Source organism: Neovison vison, chromosome 9, assembly GCF_020171115.1.
Source record: "Neovison vison isolate M4711 chromosome 9, ASM_NN_V1, whole genome shotgun sequence".
In the NCBI taxonomy this organism is placed as follows: domain Eukaryota; kingdom Metazoa; phylum Chordata; class Mammalia; order Carnivora; family Mustelidae; genus Neogale; species Neogale vison.
The window spans coordinates 88,039,714-88,057,044 of record NC_058099.1 but is presented as its reverse complement, the minus strand read 5'-3'; the positions used below and the strand labels follow the sequence as shown (position 1 = coordinate 88,057,044).

The 17,331-nt window shown below is 40.3% G+C and overlaps 1 protein-coding gene across 3 annotated transcripts in view; it reads right to left on the bottom strand.

The window, feature by feature from the left end:
* ALDH1A1 (aldehyde dehydrogenase 1 family member A1) overlaps window positions 1-17,331 on the bottom strand; it is a 392,715-nt gene that overhangs the window by 42,393 nt on the left and 332,991 nt on the right. Inside the window, exon 1 of one of the 3 annotated variants that reach the window (XM_044265889.1) lies at window positions 9,405-9,526. The exons of the other annotated variants lie outside the window; for them this stretch is intronic. Coding sequence (XP_044121824.1) covers window positions 9,405-9,470 — 66 coding nt within the window. The 5' untranslated portion in view covers window positions 9,471-9,526. Of the gene's footprint in view, window positions 1-9,404; window positions 9,527-17,331 lie in introns of those variants that run through there. 3 annotated transcript variants of the gene reach the window in all.

The window sequence follows — 17,331 nt, the reverse complement described above, 5'->3', positions numbered from 1 at the left end:
AAATATTTGAGACATCCGGAGGATACTGTGGGGAAGTATGAGAGAGTGAGCCCCTGCCCTCAAGGGTCTCATAATCCAAGGAGAGAGTGTATTCACATCAAGATTGGCCCATAAACGTGATCCTGGAGTCCCGGGATCGAGTCCCGCATCAGGCTCCCAGCTCCATGGGGAGTCTGCTTCGCTCTCTGACCTTCTCCTCGCTCGTGCTCTCTCTCACTGTCTCTCTCTCTCAAATAAATAAATAAAATCTTTAAAAAAAAAAAAAAAAGATTGGCCCATAAAGAATTGAAGGTTGTATGTAGGGTAAAAACCAAAGCAGTACTTTTCATCAGGACACTGCAGAGTGGAACCCACAGAAGGGCAGGCAATGGGCCAGAAGAATGCCTCCTTGAAGGATGGTATTGGATTGATGGAGAGAGAAAACGAGCAAAGGAAGAGAATGCTCTTGGGATACATAAAACACAGAGAAGAGATGAGCCCTATGCAGAGAGTTAATGGAAACAAGTCATAGATTAGTTTCGATGATGAAAGGAAGCCAGTTCGTGGTGAATCTCGACCCTCAGAGTGGGATGGCTGGACTCTAATCTGGATGTGGTAAGGGCATGACAGGAGCGAATGGATGTTTGAGGGATGTTGACGTGAATGTACCCAAAATGGATTTGAAGTGGGGCGACCAGAATCCCGGGAGATTAGCCGGGAGACCATCTTCACATTCCATGCGTTCGCTCATAAGGCTTGAGAGTGGATGGAGTGAGAGGGCAGTAGCGGCTGCAGTTTACAAATGTATGCGTTCTCCCCTGAACAGAAGCCTTTCAGCGTAAGACTAGAACATGGCGTGGTGAGATGACCAAGGTGGTTGTGAGGGCCAAACGCTGCACCTTCCTTCTCTTCCCTTAGCTGTGCAAGAGTGTTTTGGTAAGAACTACCTTAAAGATGTTTTTTTCTGTTTTAATTTTGTGGGCTTTACATTTGACATTTGCCTTTCAGCTAACTGTGTGACCAAACATTTGTGAATAATCATCCTTCCTGTTATCTAAAATGGTTATGTGGAGAAGTGTAGACTCATGGATGTTTGGTATAATCATTATGAAACCTATTTGAGGACTGTTGAAATGATCTATCATGGTAAAAACCTCATTTTCCATTTGCTGTTTGTCTTTAGCAACTTTAGGGGGAAAGGGACCATCCCATAGGAAGTAAAAAAAAAAAAAAAAAAAAAAAATCTTGGGTTCCATTTAACTACTATATGAACTACATTCTACTTATGAGTTTCACAGTCAGGATACTTTTGAATAATATATATACACTGGACCTCAGCTTAAAGTTCATAATATTGATTGGGAATTATAGATTCCTATGCATGCTCTTAAATGTCACGTGCTTCTTATTAGGGGAGACAATCAACGAGCGCTGAGGAAACTTAAAAATTGATTTTTTACTCTTTAAATTTTAGATATGCCAGCTTTAAGGGACACATCATGACCTTGGATTTAAAGAGAAAAAAAAAAGGCAGTTTCCTGACTGTAGTTTAATGTCCAAGAATAAGTCATAATTTCGGGGGGGGGAACCTTTCCAGAATAAAAATAACTATGTCTTTATGTGATTGGCATAAAGCTACAATTCTAAATAAATAAGCCCCTTCCTCAAAATATTTCTGGCTTGGATCAAGCTGAATTTAACTAATAGGCAAAATAAAACCTATTAGCTTTGTTTGTTGGTGTAAGATTTTGGAACCTGTTGGTTTAAAGAAGAGAGAGAGCCCGTGACTCCCTCCAGTAGATACTCAGGGTGCCGTAAATTCACATCATCTCTTTGGGGCTGCAATAGGGCCAGCGGCTCTAGCTCATATAAGGGAAACTAGTGCTTTCTTGGTGGCAGAGAGATTTTTCGGCAGATCACATTTTCAGTGCACAGAGGATTTGTTTTAAGATATGCCAAGGGGGAGGGAGGTGACAGAATTCCCCATATTATGTCTCTTGTGTGAATTTTCAGACCTGAGATGCTGGGGCACAGGCTGTGGAGTGATGGGACCGACAAGAACGGATGTGTGCTGTGCACATGTAAAACTTTTCTCAGCATCAAGCACTTAAGAGTACCAAAGACTTTGGGGGAGGGGCTTAGAGAACAAGATGAGGGATGAATAATGAGAGGCTGAGCTAAGTCAGGGAGAGGTGTTAAATGTTTAAAAGAATCAAAGCTAGATCTTTGGCAACTCCGTTCATCTCAAACCCTGAGGCAGTAAAGCAAAATGTTGAGACCAAAAGTAAAAAAAAAAAAAAAAAAAATCTAAAAGGAAATTAAGGAGGAAATAACAGATGGGAGGAAAATATTTAACTTGACCCAGAGGAATGAAAACAAAATGAGAGTGACCAAAACGAAAGTGGGAGAAATAAAATTTCCCTTTCATTTCTGTTTTATATTATAGTCTGACTTCAGTAACATAAATGTATACTCTTTTTTTCTTATTTATTCAGAAAACCCTCAGCTCTTTTAACTAGGGAAAATAAAGATGCTAAGGCATGTCTGTTTTGAGCCACATCTTCACTATATCCCACCGATGACAAAAATACTTATCAAGGATCTCTTAGGTCATGCATACCCTGTATCAAAGAGATGCCGCAGAAAGTTCTGCATATTTAGTGGCAAATAGCATAATTCAGTTATTTGTTGTTTGTATTATTTCAATTTCTTATTAGGTATCAGGAAAACAGTGGAAATAGTCACATGATGGGCTCTGGGTGAGGAGTGGGTAGTTGTTGAGGCAAAGTTTTGCAATCTGTGATATTTGTCCAGATTTCTAGGAAGCAAATTTCCATGAACAATTTCAACATTACAACAAAGTCAGGAGGTACGGATATGATGATGTGCAATCAGAAACTCAAATATGAAAAACACTACATCCCTTGCAAACAACAGTTGTGTGAGGTTTGGATACACACACACTCAAAACATAACAGTGTTCTGGAATCTGGGTTCACACAAATACCCACTTCTCTGATTTGTCTATGAGTAGTGGTTTTAATTACGAAGCAACTATTGCTCCTGTTCTTTTGAACACGGCTCTATGCTGCTACTTAAATCTAGTAAATGTATAAGGTATTTGGCCACAGTAATACTAGTGTCATGAAAACCCAAACCACCACCACCACTGCCACCCCAAGCCAGGTAATCGCTACTCTGAGACCGTGTATCACCATTTATCAATGTCTGTACTCCCATGAGGTCTCCTCTATGTAGATGTGTACTACATCATTCTACGGATTACACATGCCATTTCAGAAGCATTACCTTAACTTTTGGTTCAGTGCCTCTTCAAAGGAGCTGTTTCCCATAAACCCTAAGAGTTTTCCCACCCAGCCCTCTCATTTTGGCAGGCAGCTAATGATGAATTCAGAAGGTGAAGTCCAGTGTAGAGAAATCAAGTGAATGCTTGGAGTAGTGAGACTCCTAACGAAATTGAACTAATAGGATCTCTAGAGCATGGGTTATTTACTTTAGGATTGCTATTGATTAGGTTCCTTGAGGCAGGCAGGTGCCAGAGAACAAAAGAATTTGCCAAGACACCAGTCCTTGGAGATGAGCTAAAACATTGCATTTGTAGTGAAGGGTTACCTCTCAGGAAAAAATTCAGTGGTTGGTCCCACCATCTGTTTGCGGCCACCGTCTGGTTCCTGTTGGACTCGGGCACTCTCCGAAGGGGAAGGTAAGTGAATCTGACCTGGCTGGGTGGGAATGGGTTTCTAAGAAAAGGAGGAAGTCTGGCCCCTAAGCAACTAGATGGTGGTGATTGCTGGTGAAAATGTGAGGTTGTCCCTAAACTACTGGACCTTTGCTCCTGGTCAAGAGACCACCCTTGGAGTGGTGTCAGCAGAATCTGGAAGTCTATTAGACATGCAGAATCTGGTACTTCACCTCAGGCCAAGAGAATCAGAATTTGCATTTCAACCAGAAACCTTCCTGATTCGCGTGCATATTCAAATTCAGAAAGTGCTTCTCTAGAGTATCTTCTCTCTGTTGGACCATCTGTCTGGGGATCTAGTGCCGCGATCATACCTCTTTTCTCATCATCCAAATTTCGACTCTCTCAATCAGAGTAAGGGATGAATGATACAAAGGAAGCAACAGGTATGAAATCACTTGTTACAATCCGGTAGGATTCGACTACTACCACCGTGTTTAGTATGCGCCTCCTAAGGCTGTGGGACCTGGAGCAAATCACCTAACATCTCTGAACTCAGGTTCCTCAGCTTGAAAATGGGACACAACTAACATGTTCTAACTCTCTTCCAGTGGCTCATTATGAGCCTCAGATGAGATCAGTAGATGAAAGCAGTTTTAAACTACGACAAGCGTTGCAAGTATTTATTCCAGTACATTGGGAGTGGAATAATTTGAGAACTGTAGGAGTCATCTTGGGCAGTAGAGGGTTAAAAAGAGCCCGCACCAAGGGCCTAATAAGCACTGGGCGTTTTCCACAAATTACTTCACTTAATTCTCAGGCCACTTTCCCAGGTAGTTATTATTATTCCCAATTTACAGACAGGGGAACTGAAACTCAAGATTAGAAGCTTGGCCAAGGTCATAGCATTAAAGAAGTAGAAGGGCTGGAACTCAAAGCCTGGCTTGTCTTGTGAAGCCACTGTACCTCCCAGCCATCCGGCTCTTTGTTCATCTGCTTCCAAACCAAAAGCAAACAAAATACTGCTTCAGTCAGAAGAGAGTTAATATTGTTTCCCGAATGAAAGCAGTGCCTCGGCACCACGGGCTTGGTTTTGGGGGTAAGTCCTGCCTTGTTTGAAGCACCCCTTGGTGTGGTTTCCCTCCTACAAAACCCAGGCTGTGGCCAGACTTGCCACAGCCTCTACCTCCAGCCTCGGCTGGTCTGTTCTTCGGCTCTCTCACTTTACGACAGCCGCGGCAACTTTACGACACTCGTGGCAGCCCTTTGGATAATTCTGTGAACACAGCAGGCTCTCGCCTGCAAACATTTTTCCATGTGCCGTTACCTTGGTTATTTGTCTCCCTGCCCCTCTCAGCTCTCCAGGGTCACTTTGTGCTCTGTATCCTTCAGGCTCCCCTTCAATGTCCCTTTCTTAAAGAACCCTTCCCTAAAAGCTCATGGAAAGAAAGCTCTTCCCCCTCATTTCTCAGCTTTCAGTTGTCCTCTCTTTAGCATTTATCATAATTTATGATTCAAGTATGCACATACTTATTTTCTTCACCTTCCAGGGACATAAGCTCCCTAAACCCTATTAGCCTTCTTCTACCATATGACCAAGCACAGCGTGGTTATTCAGTGACTTGTTAACTATATGGAAGGAAAAACAGGAGACGGGAGTGAAGAGAATGGGGTACTGGGAAATGCACGTGGCCTGAATTTGTTTGCTGTAAGAATCTAAAACGGAGATAAGGGTGCCTGGTGCATAGTACGCCATGGTTCATCATTTTTCCCTATCAAAAAGATATCTTTAACAGCAATGTATTAAACAACCTTATCAGAAATCTAGGAAAGGAATCTCTTACTCCCAACCAAAAGTTACGCTGCAGGAATTGAGAAAAACACAGTTCCCATAGAAATGGCACACCTATTTCCAAATCCTCTACACCACTGCCTCTCCCAGCCCAAACCCCACCTTTTCAGTCAAACCAGAATGTCTGTTTGCTTCCAGCCTTCCTTATTGTTCTCCTCTTTTTCTAAGTTGGCCACCAACTTCCTCCTGGTGGCCTGGGAACAGCTGAGTGGCAGCTGGAAAGCCTCATGGTCATGTCCCCTCCAGGAATCAGGAATGGACAAATGAGAGTCGGAATAAAGAAGGACAGAATAAGATTCCAGGAAGTCCACGTACCCATGTAACAACATTGATCTTAGACAAACCACTTGGTGTGAGAGTTCAGACTGCCCCCGTTCGAAGTCTAGTTTTGTCACTTTCTAGCTGTATGATTTAAGGCAAGTTACTTAACCACTCTGTTCCTCAGTCTCCTCATCTATAAAACAGGAGGAGGAAACTCCCTGTAGGGTTATCATGAGAAGTAAATAGAGTCATTGCAAATAAGCAGTCATTGCTAAAGAGAAAACACAATGAATTTTAGCTATAATTGTTTCCTGAGTGTATGGGCCTGAATCTGTCAGTTTATAAAATGTCATTAGCATATGAAAATCTTTTCTGGTAGGAACATCTTATTGTTTAATGAGTTAAGTTTAGGAGTTAAGTAAAATATGTTGGGGGTTTTAATCCTGTCTGAGAAAGCTTGTCTTCTTGAATTTTCTGTTTTTCTTTTTTTTATTAAGGTAAAAAACAAAACAAAAAACTGTTATAAAGGGAGAATGAAAAACAAAGTTACCGAATCCTTTAAGATAAAATTTTTGATCCCTGAAATCCTGGATAAACTCTCAGAACTTCACACCAATGAAATCCTTGTCAGGTGGGGCATGGCTGTGCAAGAAAGAATGGCAGGAAAACTAGAAGAAAAGAACGAGATGAGAGGAACACTCATGAGGAGACAGGTCTTGGAAAGAGGATTAAAAGAGGATTCTGGAAAATTAGAAAGAATTCAGAAAAATAAATAGGACCAGGGCAGCCGACGTTAATCAATTACTTCCCATGGGCCAGGCACGATTTCAAATGGTTTATATGCATTGGTTTATATGCATTAAAACTCATTTAATGCTTTCATCCACCTTAGGAAATTAGGACCTTTATTATTCACATTTTATACATAAGGAAACCAAGGCAGAGAAAGGTAATGTAGTTTTCCCAGTGATCACATAAGTTTTGAAGAAGCTCTTCATTTAAAGGCTCAGTAAAATGGATGAGCTAGCAGATGTGGGATTCATTCAGAGCTGGGAAGGGGGAAAAACAACCCTAGAAATGGGATCCAAGTTTATGTGGATTTATAATGATGTTATTGAGGTTTTAAATCCTAAAAACATTTGTATCATTTTAGAAACTATTTCTTAACCTTAATCTCTGTTTTATCCACCCAACAACAATAAAAACATAATCAGACTGTACTAGAGAATAAGTCATAAAAGATATGTAACAATGACTTCTTTTGTTCGGGTGAAAAGCAGTCTCCAATTTGAGAGCATGTAGTTCTACCATAGCTAGAGTAATATTTTGTTATCAACCCTGCTTGTTTCTTCCCTCCTCCTTGCCCCAACGACCAATATATTTCTAGTGGTAATAACGAAGGACATTAACATGGTAAGAGAAAAATAATACAGAGTTTAGGGGCCGGCCATAGAAGAGAATCCCACAGACACTATAAAATCCTTGCTTACTTGGTTTGCAACCAGGAAACTTAGTGAATAACTGTCATTTTTCCAACCCCTCTTGCAAGTGCAAATCCAATACAATTCTTCAGTGGGGCATAGTAAAAAGCAAATGCAAAGACATTTGAAAAAGCTCACCCATTTAGATTTAATTACATACATAACTGGTGTCCTCCCAAGTGTGAAAATGCTGTAACCAATAAATCAGACAATAAAATGCTATCTGAGCAGAACAGATTTATAGAGATTCACTCACTTGCATTGGGTGTTTCTACCCTGAAAGTTCCTAAACGCAAAAGCAAATGGCTGCTTTTTGAATTGTGCCTTCTTTTCAACACTTAGGTCCATCATTTTCCTTAGAGGGTGTTCTTGTCTAATGGCTTTGAAGTGAACAGCGGATTCCAATCTTGAAACCATCTCTCTGTGTTAAAGGATCACTAGGTCTGTGTTTGTATGCTAGATTTTAAGGACCATCTCATTTGTTCGTTACTGTTTCTTACATGCTCAATTTATAGCTACCCAATGAAGCATAATTTAGTAGAGAGAACACTTCACTTTAGAGCTTCTTCAAGATACATGTAGAAGACTGCAAACTTCAGCAAAGCCAAATTTTTAAAAATGTGACATTCAGATTACCACAATATCTTTCCAAGTAGTATCACAGAAAAAAAGAAAAGACTCTGTAGCAATATTAATGAGATAATTTTCAGTCTTTGCCAATGATTTTGACGTTTATGAAATGCATTCTTAAATGTGCCTGCTTTAGACTGAAATTTCTTGTGAATCACCAATTTGGAGTAAGAAAGTTGGGAAGACTGGAGTCCTGTCATCTTTTCAGGCAAACTTTTGCCAAGGGCAAATTGTTGGAGGGTATGGACTCATCACATTTTCCATTTCTCATTTGGAATAAAATTAAATGAATAAAAAATGTTTTCCTTTTTAATAAAAACTCATAAAGATAATACCTTACTACACTTTATTGCTGCTGACCAACCATGTTAAAGACACAATCTGATCTCTGCAGACACTTTCCTAAGGAAAAGAACCAGTCAGCTGAGCAACTTCCTCATTTGTTGTGCTTATGAAAATGAAAATATAACTGACCTTAGGATTTCAAAACCATCCATGGTTACAAGTAAGGGAGTAAATAAATACTAGCGGGGCTTTCACTTTATCATGAAATTATACTGCTCTTGATTTTTCATTGGCTAATTCAGAAGGCAAAATGGCTCTTCCTGAGATGGAAGGGTTCCTTTCTTACCTTGCTTTCTGCAGTGTACCATCTAACCAATTTTAAGTGATTTTGTTCAGATTGGTTTGTTTGCTTGTTTTATCTCTTTTCCTGGGAGTTCTAGACTCTGACAGTAAAGTAAAGCAGGCATATAACAATGTGAAACAAAAGTTCAGGGATACTTTTGAACAGCTCAAATAGGATCCATTTCCTCGTTCTCCCTAGCTTGTGGATTTTTTAAGTCTGGATCTGGCTCCTGCTCTTATTTCTCTAAATATTTATCAGTTAACAATTATGCATCTGCTCCAATGGCAACAAACTTGCTGAAGAGAGAAGTAAGAATGCTTTCTTTGCCCCAAATAGGCTAAACAATGCAGGTCCATTTGGAGTTTTTGAAACAGGAGCTTTCATCAAATTATCAGAGGTAAGTCCTTCGATTTTGACACTCATTAAACATATAGAAAAGTCATGTTACTTCAGCATGGGGTTTCTCCTTTTCTTAAAAAAAAAGAAAATCATTTCCTATTTGTTTGGCTCTTAGAGTAAGAGTAAGCTTCTCTAGTAAGTACTTGCCTCTCTTATCATATATGCTGAGCAATGCTGAATAGAACTGCATAGAAAAGTCCACTGAACCCTGGGGCAAGAACCCTTCACACAGAAGAGAATTCCTTTCACTTAGACATATTTTAAGAAATAAACTTATGAAACATTGCCTGATACAATTTAGAAATCATTATTTGATCAAGACACTAAACCCAAACCTGCATTTTGCAAGCCTTTTATTTTTGTATTTGCAAAGGGCTCGTTGCCCAAGTTTACTCACATTGACCTTTTATGCTTTCAGCACATGTCGTTTTCATAAACCTGAGAGGCAAAGCAGCAAATATAAATTGTACTAACCTTAGTATATTTATATGTCAAATTGGTGAGTGGGACAGGTAAGTCTGGCATGCCTGAGGACGACATTTCGGGTTCAGCTCCTGGAACACAGGTGACAGGCTCAGCGATTTGGTTCTGATAGAGCACTTGGCTTTATTTGTTCCTTTTTATCTGCACGGGCGGGCTAAGGTCTATTTGCATACCGGACTATGATTGGATGAACCAACTCAGAGCGAAAAGAAAACGACACTACTTATTTGTAACACCTAGGGCAGGAAGCCCTTGACTTTAAACTTAAATCCTTAAGAAACCAGCTCTCCAGCGTTTAAACTGCAGCTGGAGACAGGGCACTATTTGCAGACGAATTAATTGACAAAGCCGAAACCTGCGATAAGGATATGCAGGGCAGCTGCTCTGGCCACTAAGGCCAGTTATGATTTTTTGGCTTTTCAGGCTTTTTATGCCACTGTGAAACTTTCCTTGCTCTGACAGACTTGGACTAGGAGAATCTGAGGATTGAAAAAGAGTCTCGAAGGGCACTTGTTCTCAGCAGATGCTGGTGAAGAGAGGTCCCTGGCCAGGTGTCTTCAGGACAATGCTGTCAGCGAATTTAGCCCAATCCCAGAAAAGCGGAGTGGGAAGAGAGTCCTTCTGGACAGACCCAAGTCAGCTTCGCAAGATCTGACCAGTCGAGTGTATTATCAGTGGGTAAGCAGACCCACTGTGATTTCACAGGCTCTACATGATCATTATGTTACATGGGGGAATAGAAAAGTCAGCAGGATTTTTACAGATCTTGGAGTCCACTTTCACACACAGTCACCACAACAGCAAGATGGCAATATCGTCTCTTGAAACCATCTAAAATGAAACCAACCTAAGGTTTGGGAAGCTGGCTATATTTATCAATGACTGATACAGGCAATGGTGCCAAAAGATTTAAACCAGACCCTAAGGAATTCAATTTCTTAAAAATGAGTGTTTCAAGCTGGGATTGTTAAAAAAAGAATGTTTAACTGTTCTCCTCCCATGTTAAACACAAAACGTTATTGTATTGAGGCTGAACCAAAAATTACAATAGGAACATGGTGGAAAACTGTGGATACTCTTTAATTCTGATTATGGAGAGTTAAGAACCACGATTATTTTTTCCCCCGGGGAAAATTGCCAGCTCCCCCCAATATGGGATTTAGATAGGGAAATGAAGGTTCAATGAATAGCTGTTCCAAATCAGACACAGTTTTTTTGGTCAGTTTTCCATTTTTACTTGGTTCCCCATTCTACAGATAAAGAGACAGCAAGTAGCTTGCTTAAGATCACAGATCTAACAAGTGCAAAACCAGAATTTCATTTCCCAGGTGGGTTCCCTAAGTGACTAGTTGCTCTCACGGACACTTACGGTTATTAGCCCTTTCATTCATCTAAGAGTAGGGTCAGCAAACTTTGTAAAAGAGAAAATATTTTCTAGGCCAGATGGTTTCTGTTGTAACTTATTCGACTCTACATGAACGAAATGATAGACAATGGATACATTAAAGGGCATAGGTGCTTTCCAATAACATTTAATTTACAAAAACAGGAGGCAGCCCAGATCTGGCTCATGGGCCAGCCCCCAATTTCTAAGCCAACCATCTCCAAGGACTGTGTCTCCCCTGTACCTCCTGCTTGAGGGCCAGGTAGAAACTTCTGTTCTTTCAACATTCTGCTCTCTTTCTCCATCCGTCCTTCTTTCTCTTGCTCTCCATTCCTTTCTTTTGGGAAAACCGAATTGTTTTGCCTTTTAGAAATGTGTTTTGAGTTAAATGCACAATTACACAACAGCTGTTATGTAACTTGCAGAGCGGAGCTCTGGCCGTGCCCAGACAGCTGGGTTTTGCTGCTGTCTCCCTCTTCCAGCTTCGCAGTTGTCCGTGGATCCCAACACTGGTCCATTTCATGTCCCGACAGTGAAAGCACAAAAAGCCTCCTGACGCTCTCGGTGTGTTGCCTCACTACCTGCATGCGCTCATCCTTGACTCCGTTGCACTGAATAATGAATTACCTAAGAATATTTCCCTTTACATCAGACATGACCGAAGGTAGGTAAAGGAAACAGCTTGGGAAACAGGTTACCATCCCTGTCCATTTAATTTCAACAAATATTTACCAAGTAGTTTTTAAGGGTAAAACACAGTGATTAGAATCAGGAATTCTCCCATCTTAATCTTCCTTGAAGGGCAGGTTTTGTTTTGTTTTGTTTTGTTTTGTTTTCTGCCCAGAAACCACAGGGCCTGAGGTCTCTATTTTTGAAGTCGGTGGTCATCCTGTCCCTGTCCCTCAATCTTGTCTTGTGGAATAGTGTGTTCCCAGAAACAGTGGCATGGATGGAAGGCTTTACCTGACCACTCTGTCCCTCGCACACCCCACATGACTTTGCTGAAAGCACAGGGCCAAAAGAGATCCACATCAAGACTGAGCCCAGGGCTGGGTATTTTTATTGTATTTTTGTATGTATGGACTTGAATTTGGGAGTGATAGACAAAAGATGTTTGATCTTCCAATCCTCCTTACGGGCAAGCTAAATTACACATGCACACACATGGGGGTAGAGCAGTGGGAGAGAAAGAGAAGCATAATTGATTCTTCTCTTGCATCTAACTTCTTCCAGCCCTTTCTGGAAAGCTGTCATGTTGCCAAGGAACACACAAACCATTACTTCGACCATTGCTGAAACCACTCTCTCCTTTTAAAATGAATCTCTTGGGGTGCCTGGGTGGCTCGGTGGGTTAAAGCCTCTGCCTTTGGCTCAGGTCATGGTCCCAGGGTCCTGGGATCGAGCCCCGTATCGGGCTCTCCGCTCAGCGTGAGCCTGCTTCCCCCTCTCTCTCTCTGCCTGCCTCTCTGCCTACTTGTGATTTCTATCTGTCAAATAAATAAATAAATCTTTAAAAAAAAAAGAATCTCTCTCCGGAGTTCCACGCAAGGCTCAATCGCTGAAAAGATAATGGAGCTGATCCCATCCATTTCTATTTCTATTGAAATAGAAGCCACTCAAATTTGTTAAAACAAGCGTAATTATATGGTGAAATAAAAAGAGCTTCTTTTTACATTTCCTGATATCAAAATCCAGGATCACTTTGTTGGAGCTCAATTTCTCTTGCTCAGCGATGTCCCTTCCCCATCTCTTCAGAGTTGCCTCAAGCATGGCTGGGTGAGTCTGCTGGTTGGTTAAGCCAGAGATGGAAAGATCCCTTTGCCTTTGATCACTGCAATTTCAGCAGACACCGCATTGTTCTTGGGCGCAGTTGGGCTTTAACAATTGGGAAAAGCTGGTCTTGCCTGGGGGACAGCATCTGTCCTTGGTTGGCATGCTGGCGTTAACAATGGAGGTGGGAGGCAGTCTATGATTACCTTGTCATACATGTTATGGGCTGACTTCTACTCATCCGCCATTCTTCTCCAATTAGCATTATCTCCTCACTCCTGATTTCTCCTGTTCTTCACGTACCCTATTGTATCCTCTTCATTTTGTGTTACTAACAGTAGGGCAGATGCCCCTCTTCTCTGATATCAGTAAAGGCACTAAAACAATCAGTAGACAAAGGCCTCCATAAGACCATGATTTTAATTGAAATAGGTCTTTGCTAAACTGCTAAACTTTACGGGGCTGGAGACGTTTCTTAGCACTGGGTCAGCTCCCACAGTTTGGAATAACCTTACACAGCATTCACAGTGGGCTTGTTTCCTCAAAGTGGAGAGAGAAATTCAGGACACTAATGGCACTTTTGAGGCAATCTGAATGTAGGTGACTTTGAGAGCTTTAGGACATTTTCTGTATGGTTTTACGGTTGTCTTGTGCACAGTTCATAGAGTAATGTGTTTAACCATTGGGAAGGTTGGGTGTTTGCCTAGCACTCAAATTTATGCATAGTTTTCTTAGACACAACCCTTCTTTTCCTCCTGATAAATGTGCAATTTACATAACATTTAATCCAATCCTGTAGTTGAAAGACTAGATTCACGTGAGTGATCAGATTTCGGAGCAGAGATTCTGTGAACGGTAAGCAGGGGAGGCTGTATCCTAAACAGAGTGAACACAGGAGTGGCGAGGGTTGTGTTCTTGCTTTTTACTTTTTAAACATTTTTGAAAAATATTTTCAAGTCAAATATGCCATACAGAAAAAAACTACAAAAATAGGAAGCGTACATCTCAATAAATAATCATAAAAGGAACAAAAGAAAATCACCACGACTAGGGTCAGAATAGGACAGTATCGGCAACCCCCAAAGACCACGTTATACCTCCTTCCCACCCTTATCCTCTTTTTCCTCACCCTAAATTGGGATATCACCCATATCCTAACTTCGAATGCCATACATTCTTTTTTAACCCTGATTTTTGAACTTTATGCAAGCAAATCATACAGACAGAATAATTTTAAAGGAAATCCAGAAGTGCAAGTGAATCTAACCAGTGAGTTAAATTGTAATCGTAGGTAAAAAATTTTCTCAGAGAGTGCTCTCACCCAAATATAGCCCTGATAAACATAATTAAGAATTTTGAAATATACAGCCATAGGTTGGCATTTCTATGAGAAGAAGGGCATTTTTTTCATGCTAGTCAATAGTACTTGTTAAAAGTCCAGAGAAATGGCCCTTTCCCTACAATTTTGGTCAGAGCTCAATAGCACTTATGCATTATATCAAAATTTTAAATAAAAAAATGTTCGAACCCATGGGGCACCTGGGTGGCTCAGAAGGTTAAGCTTCTACCTTCAGCTCAGGTCATGGTCTCAGAGTCCTGGGATCAAGCCCCGCATTGGGCTCTCTGCTCAGCAGGGAGCCTGCTCCCCCACTCCACCCAGTCTCTGCCTGCTGCTCTGCCTACTTGTGATCTCTCTCTGTGAAATAAATAAATAAAATATTTTTTAAAAAGTGTTCAAACCCTTGTTTTATTTGTTCTACTTCTAGAAATTCATTTTAAGGAAAAACCAAAAATATATGTAAGGTATGAACAAGTGTCTTTAATATATTATTTATAAAATAGAAAAATACCAAATGGTTAGGTAGTTTGTGCTTAGCAAAATATACAGATAATAAACAAATAATTGAGGAAGGACCTGGTAAACTTTTGAAATATATTATAATTTAATTTTTTAAAAAGAGTAGGTTGTTAAAGCTGTGTACTGTGTAGGGGTGCTAAGAAATTATACTTAACCCTTTGGCTTGGCCAAAATCTGCAATATACCTTTGACCTTGACCTCAGCATTTGGAAAGCTAAATAACTGAATTTCAATTCCAGTGTCATTCCTGACATCCTGAAATTATGCAGGATCACATGATTCCCTTGGTTGTGGTTTTATATAATTTTCCTTTGAATAGAGGCTCTCAAAGTTATCCTTGGAATCTGTGAATTTGACCTCATATGGTAAAGGAAAGTTTGCAGATGTGATTAAGGATCCTGAGATGAGAAATTATCCTGGATTATTGGGGCAGGCACTAAATGCCATCACAAATGTCCCTTGAAGCAGAGAGCAAGGGAGACTTGACCACACAAGGAGAAGGCAATGTGATCACTGAAGCTGACAGCTTTGATGGAGGAAGGGACCAGAAGCCAAGGAACACAAGCAACACACCTTCAGAAGCTGGAAGATGCAAGGAGCCTCTTCCCATAGAGCCTCTGGGAGGAACAGGCCCTTTGATATTGGCCAGTGAAACAGATTTCAGACCTCTGAACTTAGCAGTTGGGAAAAAAAAAAAAAAAAAAATATATATATATATATATATATATATATGTGTTGCTTTTAGACCACCGAGTTTGCGGACACTTGTTAATTTGTTAGAACAACATTGGCAACCAAAGACACAGATCAGTGAAAGCAGGACTGCCGAAAAGGCAGCTGCTGTCATTGATCACGACTCTACACCTTATCCTGGTTTATTGCTTATATTGAAATATTCACATTCAAATAAAGGAAAGCCTCCCATTTGTACCGTGGAGTAGAGCCTTCTCAGGTGCTCAACCTCCTAAAAATCTTTCACTTTCAGTTGCTGTATAAGTGGATATTTTTTCAATTGCAAAAGTAAAATGCGACAGACGACGATGTGTGTGTGAAAACTGTTAATTTTTTTCAGTAATCCTTTCATTGGGGCAAGTGCATCCGGATGCTTGGATCTATTCCCCTATTTTAAAGTTGCGTGTATGTACCCAGATCTAGAACCACATTCCAAACTCATTTTCCAGGCCCTGGTTGTACATATCAGATGCCTGCTGGGTACCTGAGCTATGCGTCACATCGTCATTTAACTGGGTTTCCAAACTCAAGAGCCTGGACTCATACAGTGTACAACAGCAACAATAACAAAAATTTGCCTTTTTTCTTGTATTTTTGTTGGTTAACCTAGACTTCTTAACACACTCGTAACATCTTATAAGCATGCGTAACTTTAATCACCAGCTCACACAAAACTTCTCTATTCCTGTTCTACAAGCTGTATGTCTGTTATAAATTTTTTCCCACCATCCCAAAGGAATCACAATTATATAGTTACTACCCTATTCAATGAATTTCTATTGAACTTTATCCATTTATTTGAGAAGTTCTTCGGCCAGTGCTTCAGGGGTGCCTGGGTGGCACAGTGGGTTAAGTGTCAAGACTCTTGGTTTTGGCTCAGGTCATGATCTCAGGGTTGTGAGATCCAACCCAACATGGGGCTCCACGCTCAGCACGGAGTCTGCTTAAGACTTTCTCTCCATCTCCCTCTGTATCTCCGACCTCGCTTGGTCGCTCTCTCTCTTTCTCTATGATAAATAATCAAACAAATAAATCTTTAAAAAACATTAAAAAATAAAATTATCTCTAGACATTCATTATTCTTTTACCTCAACCCTTTCTTCTGTGATAATTTCCTTCTTTGAGAGTCTGCCAAATGCTCCCATTGTTATCTTATCAGGAGACTGTCAATGTTATCAGTGTTTCAAAGAACTTTTGGCTCTGTTGATCTGTACTGTTTATTTGTTTGATTAATTTTTGCTCATAACTTCACTGTTTCTTCCATTCTCTTTCCTCAAGTTTCTAACTTCTGGATACTTAGATCATTTGGTTTTCAGCCTTCTTCCATTTAAAGCTCTAAATTTCCCTCTCTGCATGTCTTTAGCAACATCTAGAAGATTGGATATAGCATTTTCATTTCTGGTCAATTAAAAATACTTCCACATTTTCATTGTGATGTCTTCCCTGACTCATGATTTACTTTGAGGTGCATTTCTTAGTTTCTCTATTGGCTGGCAATAAACAACCCCCGAATCATGGCAGCTTATATTAGTACAGCTATATTTTTATGTGCTTATAAACATAGCATGACTTTGTCTTCCTAGGGAATCAAAAAAAAATTTTTTTTTTATCATGATAGGCTCTCCCTGTTCCTCTCTATACTTTTTGCCTTGGAATTTCCTTTGATAAATTATCCCTACAAGAGCTTTTCCTTTGGTTGGGGTTTGCATAATACACTTCCCCCATCTTCTGCATCTGTGTTGCATATAGTTCTCTAGTTTCTTTTCGTTTGTTTCTTGTGTCTTTTTTTTTTCTAATTTTTAAAAAAAAATTTTTTAAATATTTTATTTATTTGAGTGGGAGAGAGCGAGCACAAGTGGTGGGGGCAGAGGGAGAAGCAGCCTCCCTGCTAAGCAGGGAGCCCTACACGGGCTCAACCCTAGGACCCTGGGACCACGACCTGAGCCAAAAGCAGACACTTAACTGACTGAGCCACCCAGGTGCCCCTGTTGCACGTGGCTCTTTAAATGGCCCATAGTTGGGTTTTATGTACTTTTGCAATCTTACAAATGTTCTCTTTTAATTGGATCATTTCCTTTATTCACATGTAACATAATGTACTGATGAATTTATGTTTAAAAATTCTCCCATCTTACCAAAAGCAAACAAAAATTCAACCATCTTACTAAATACTT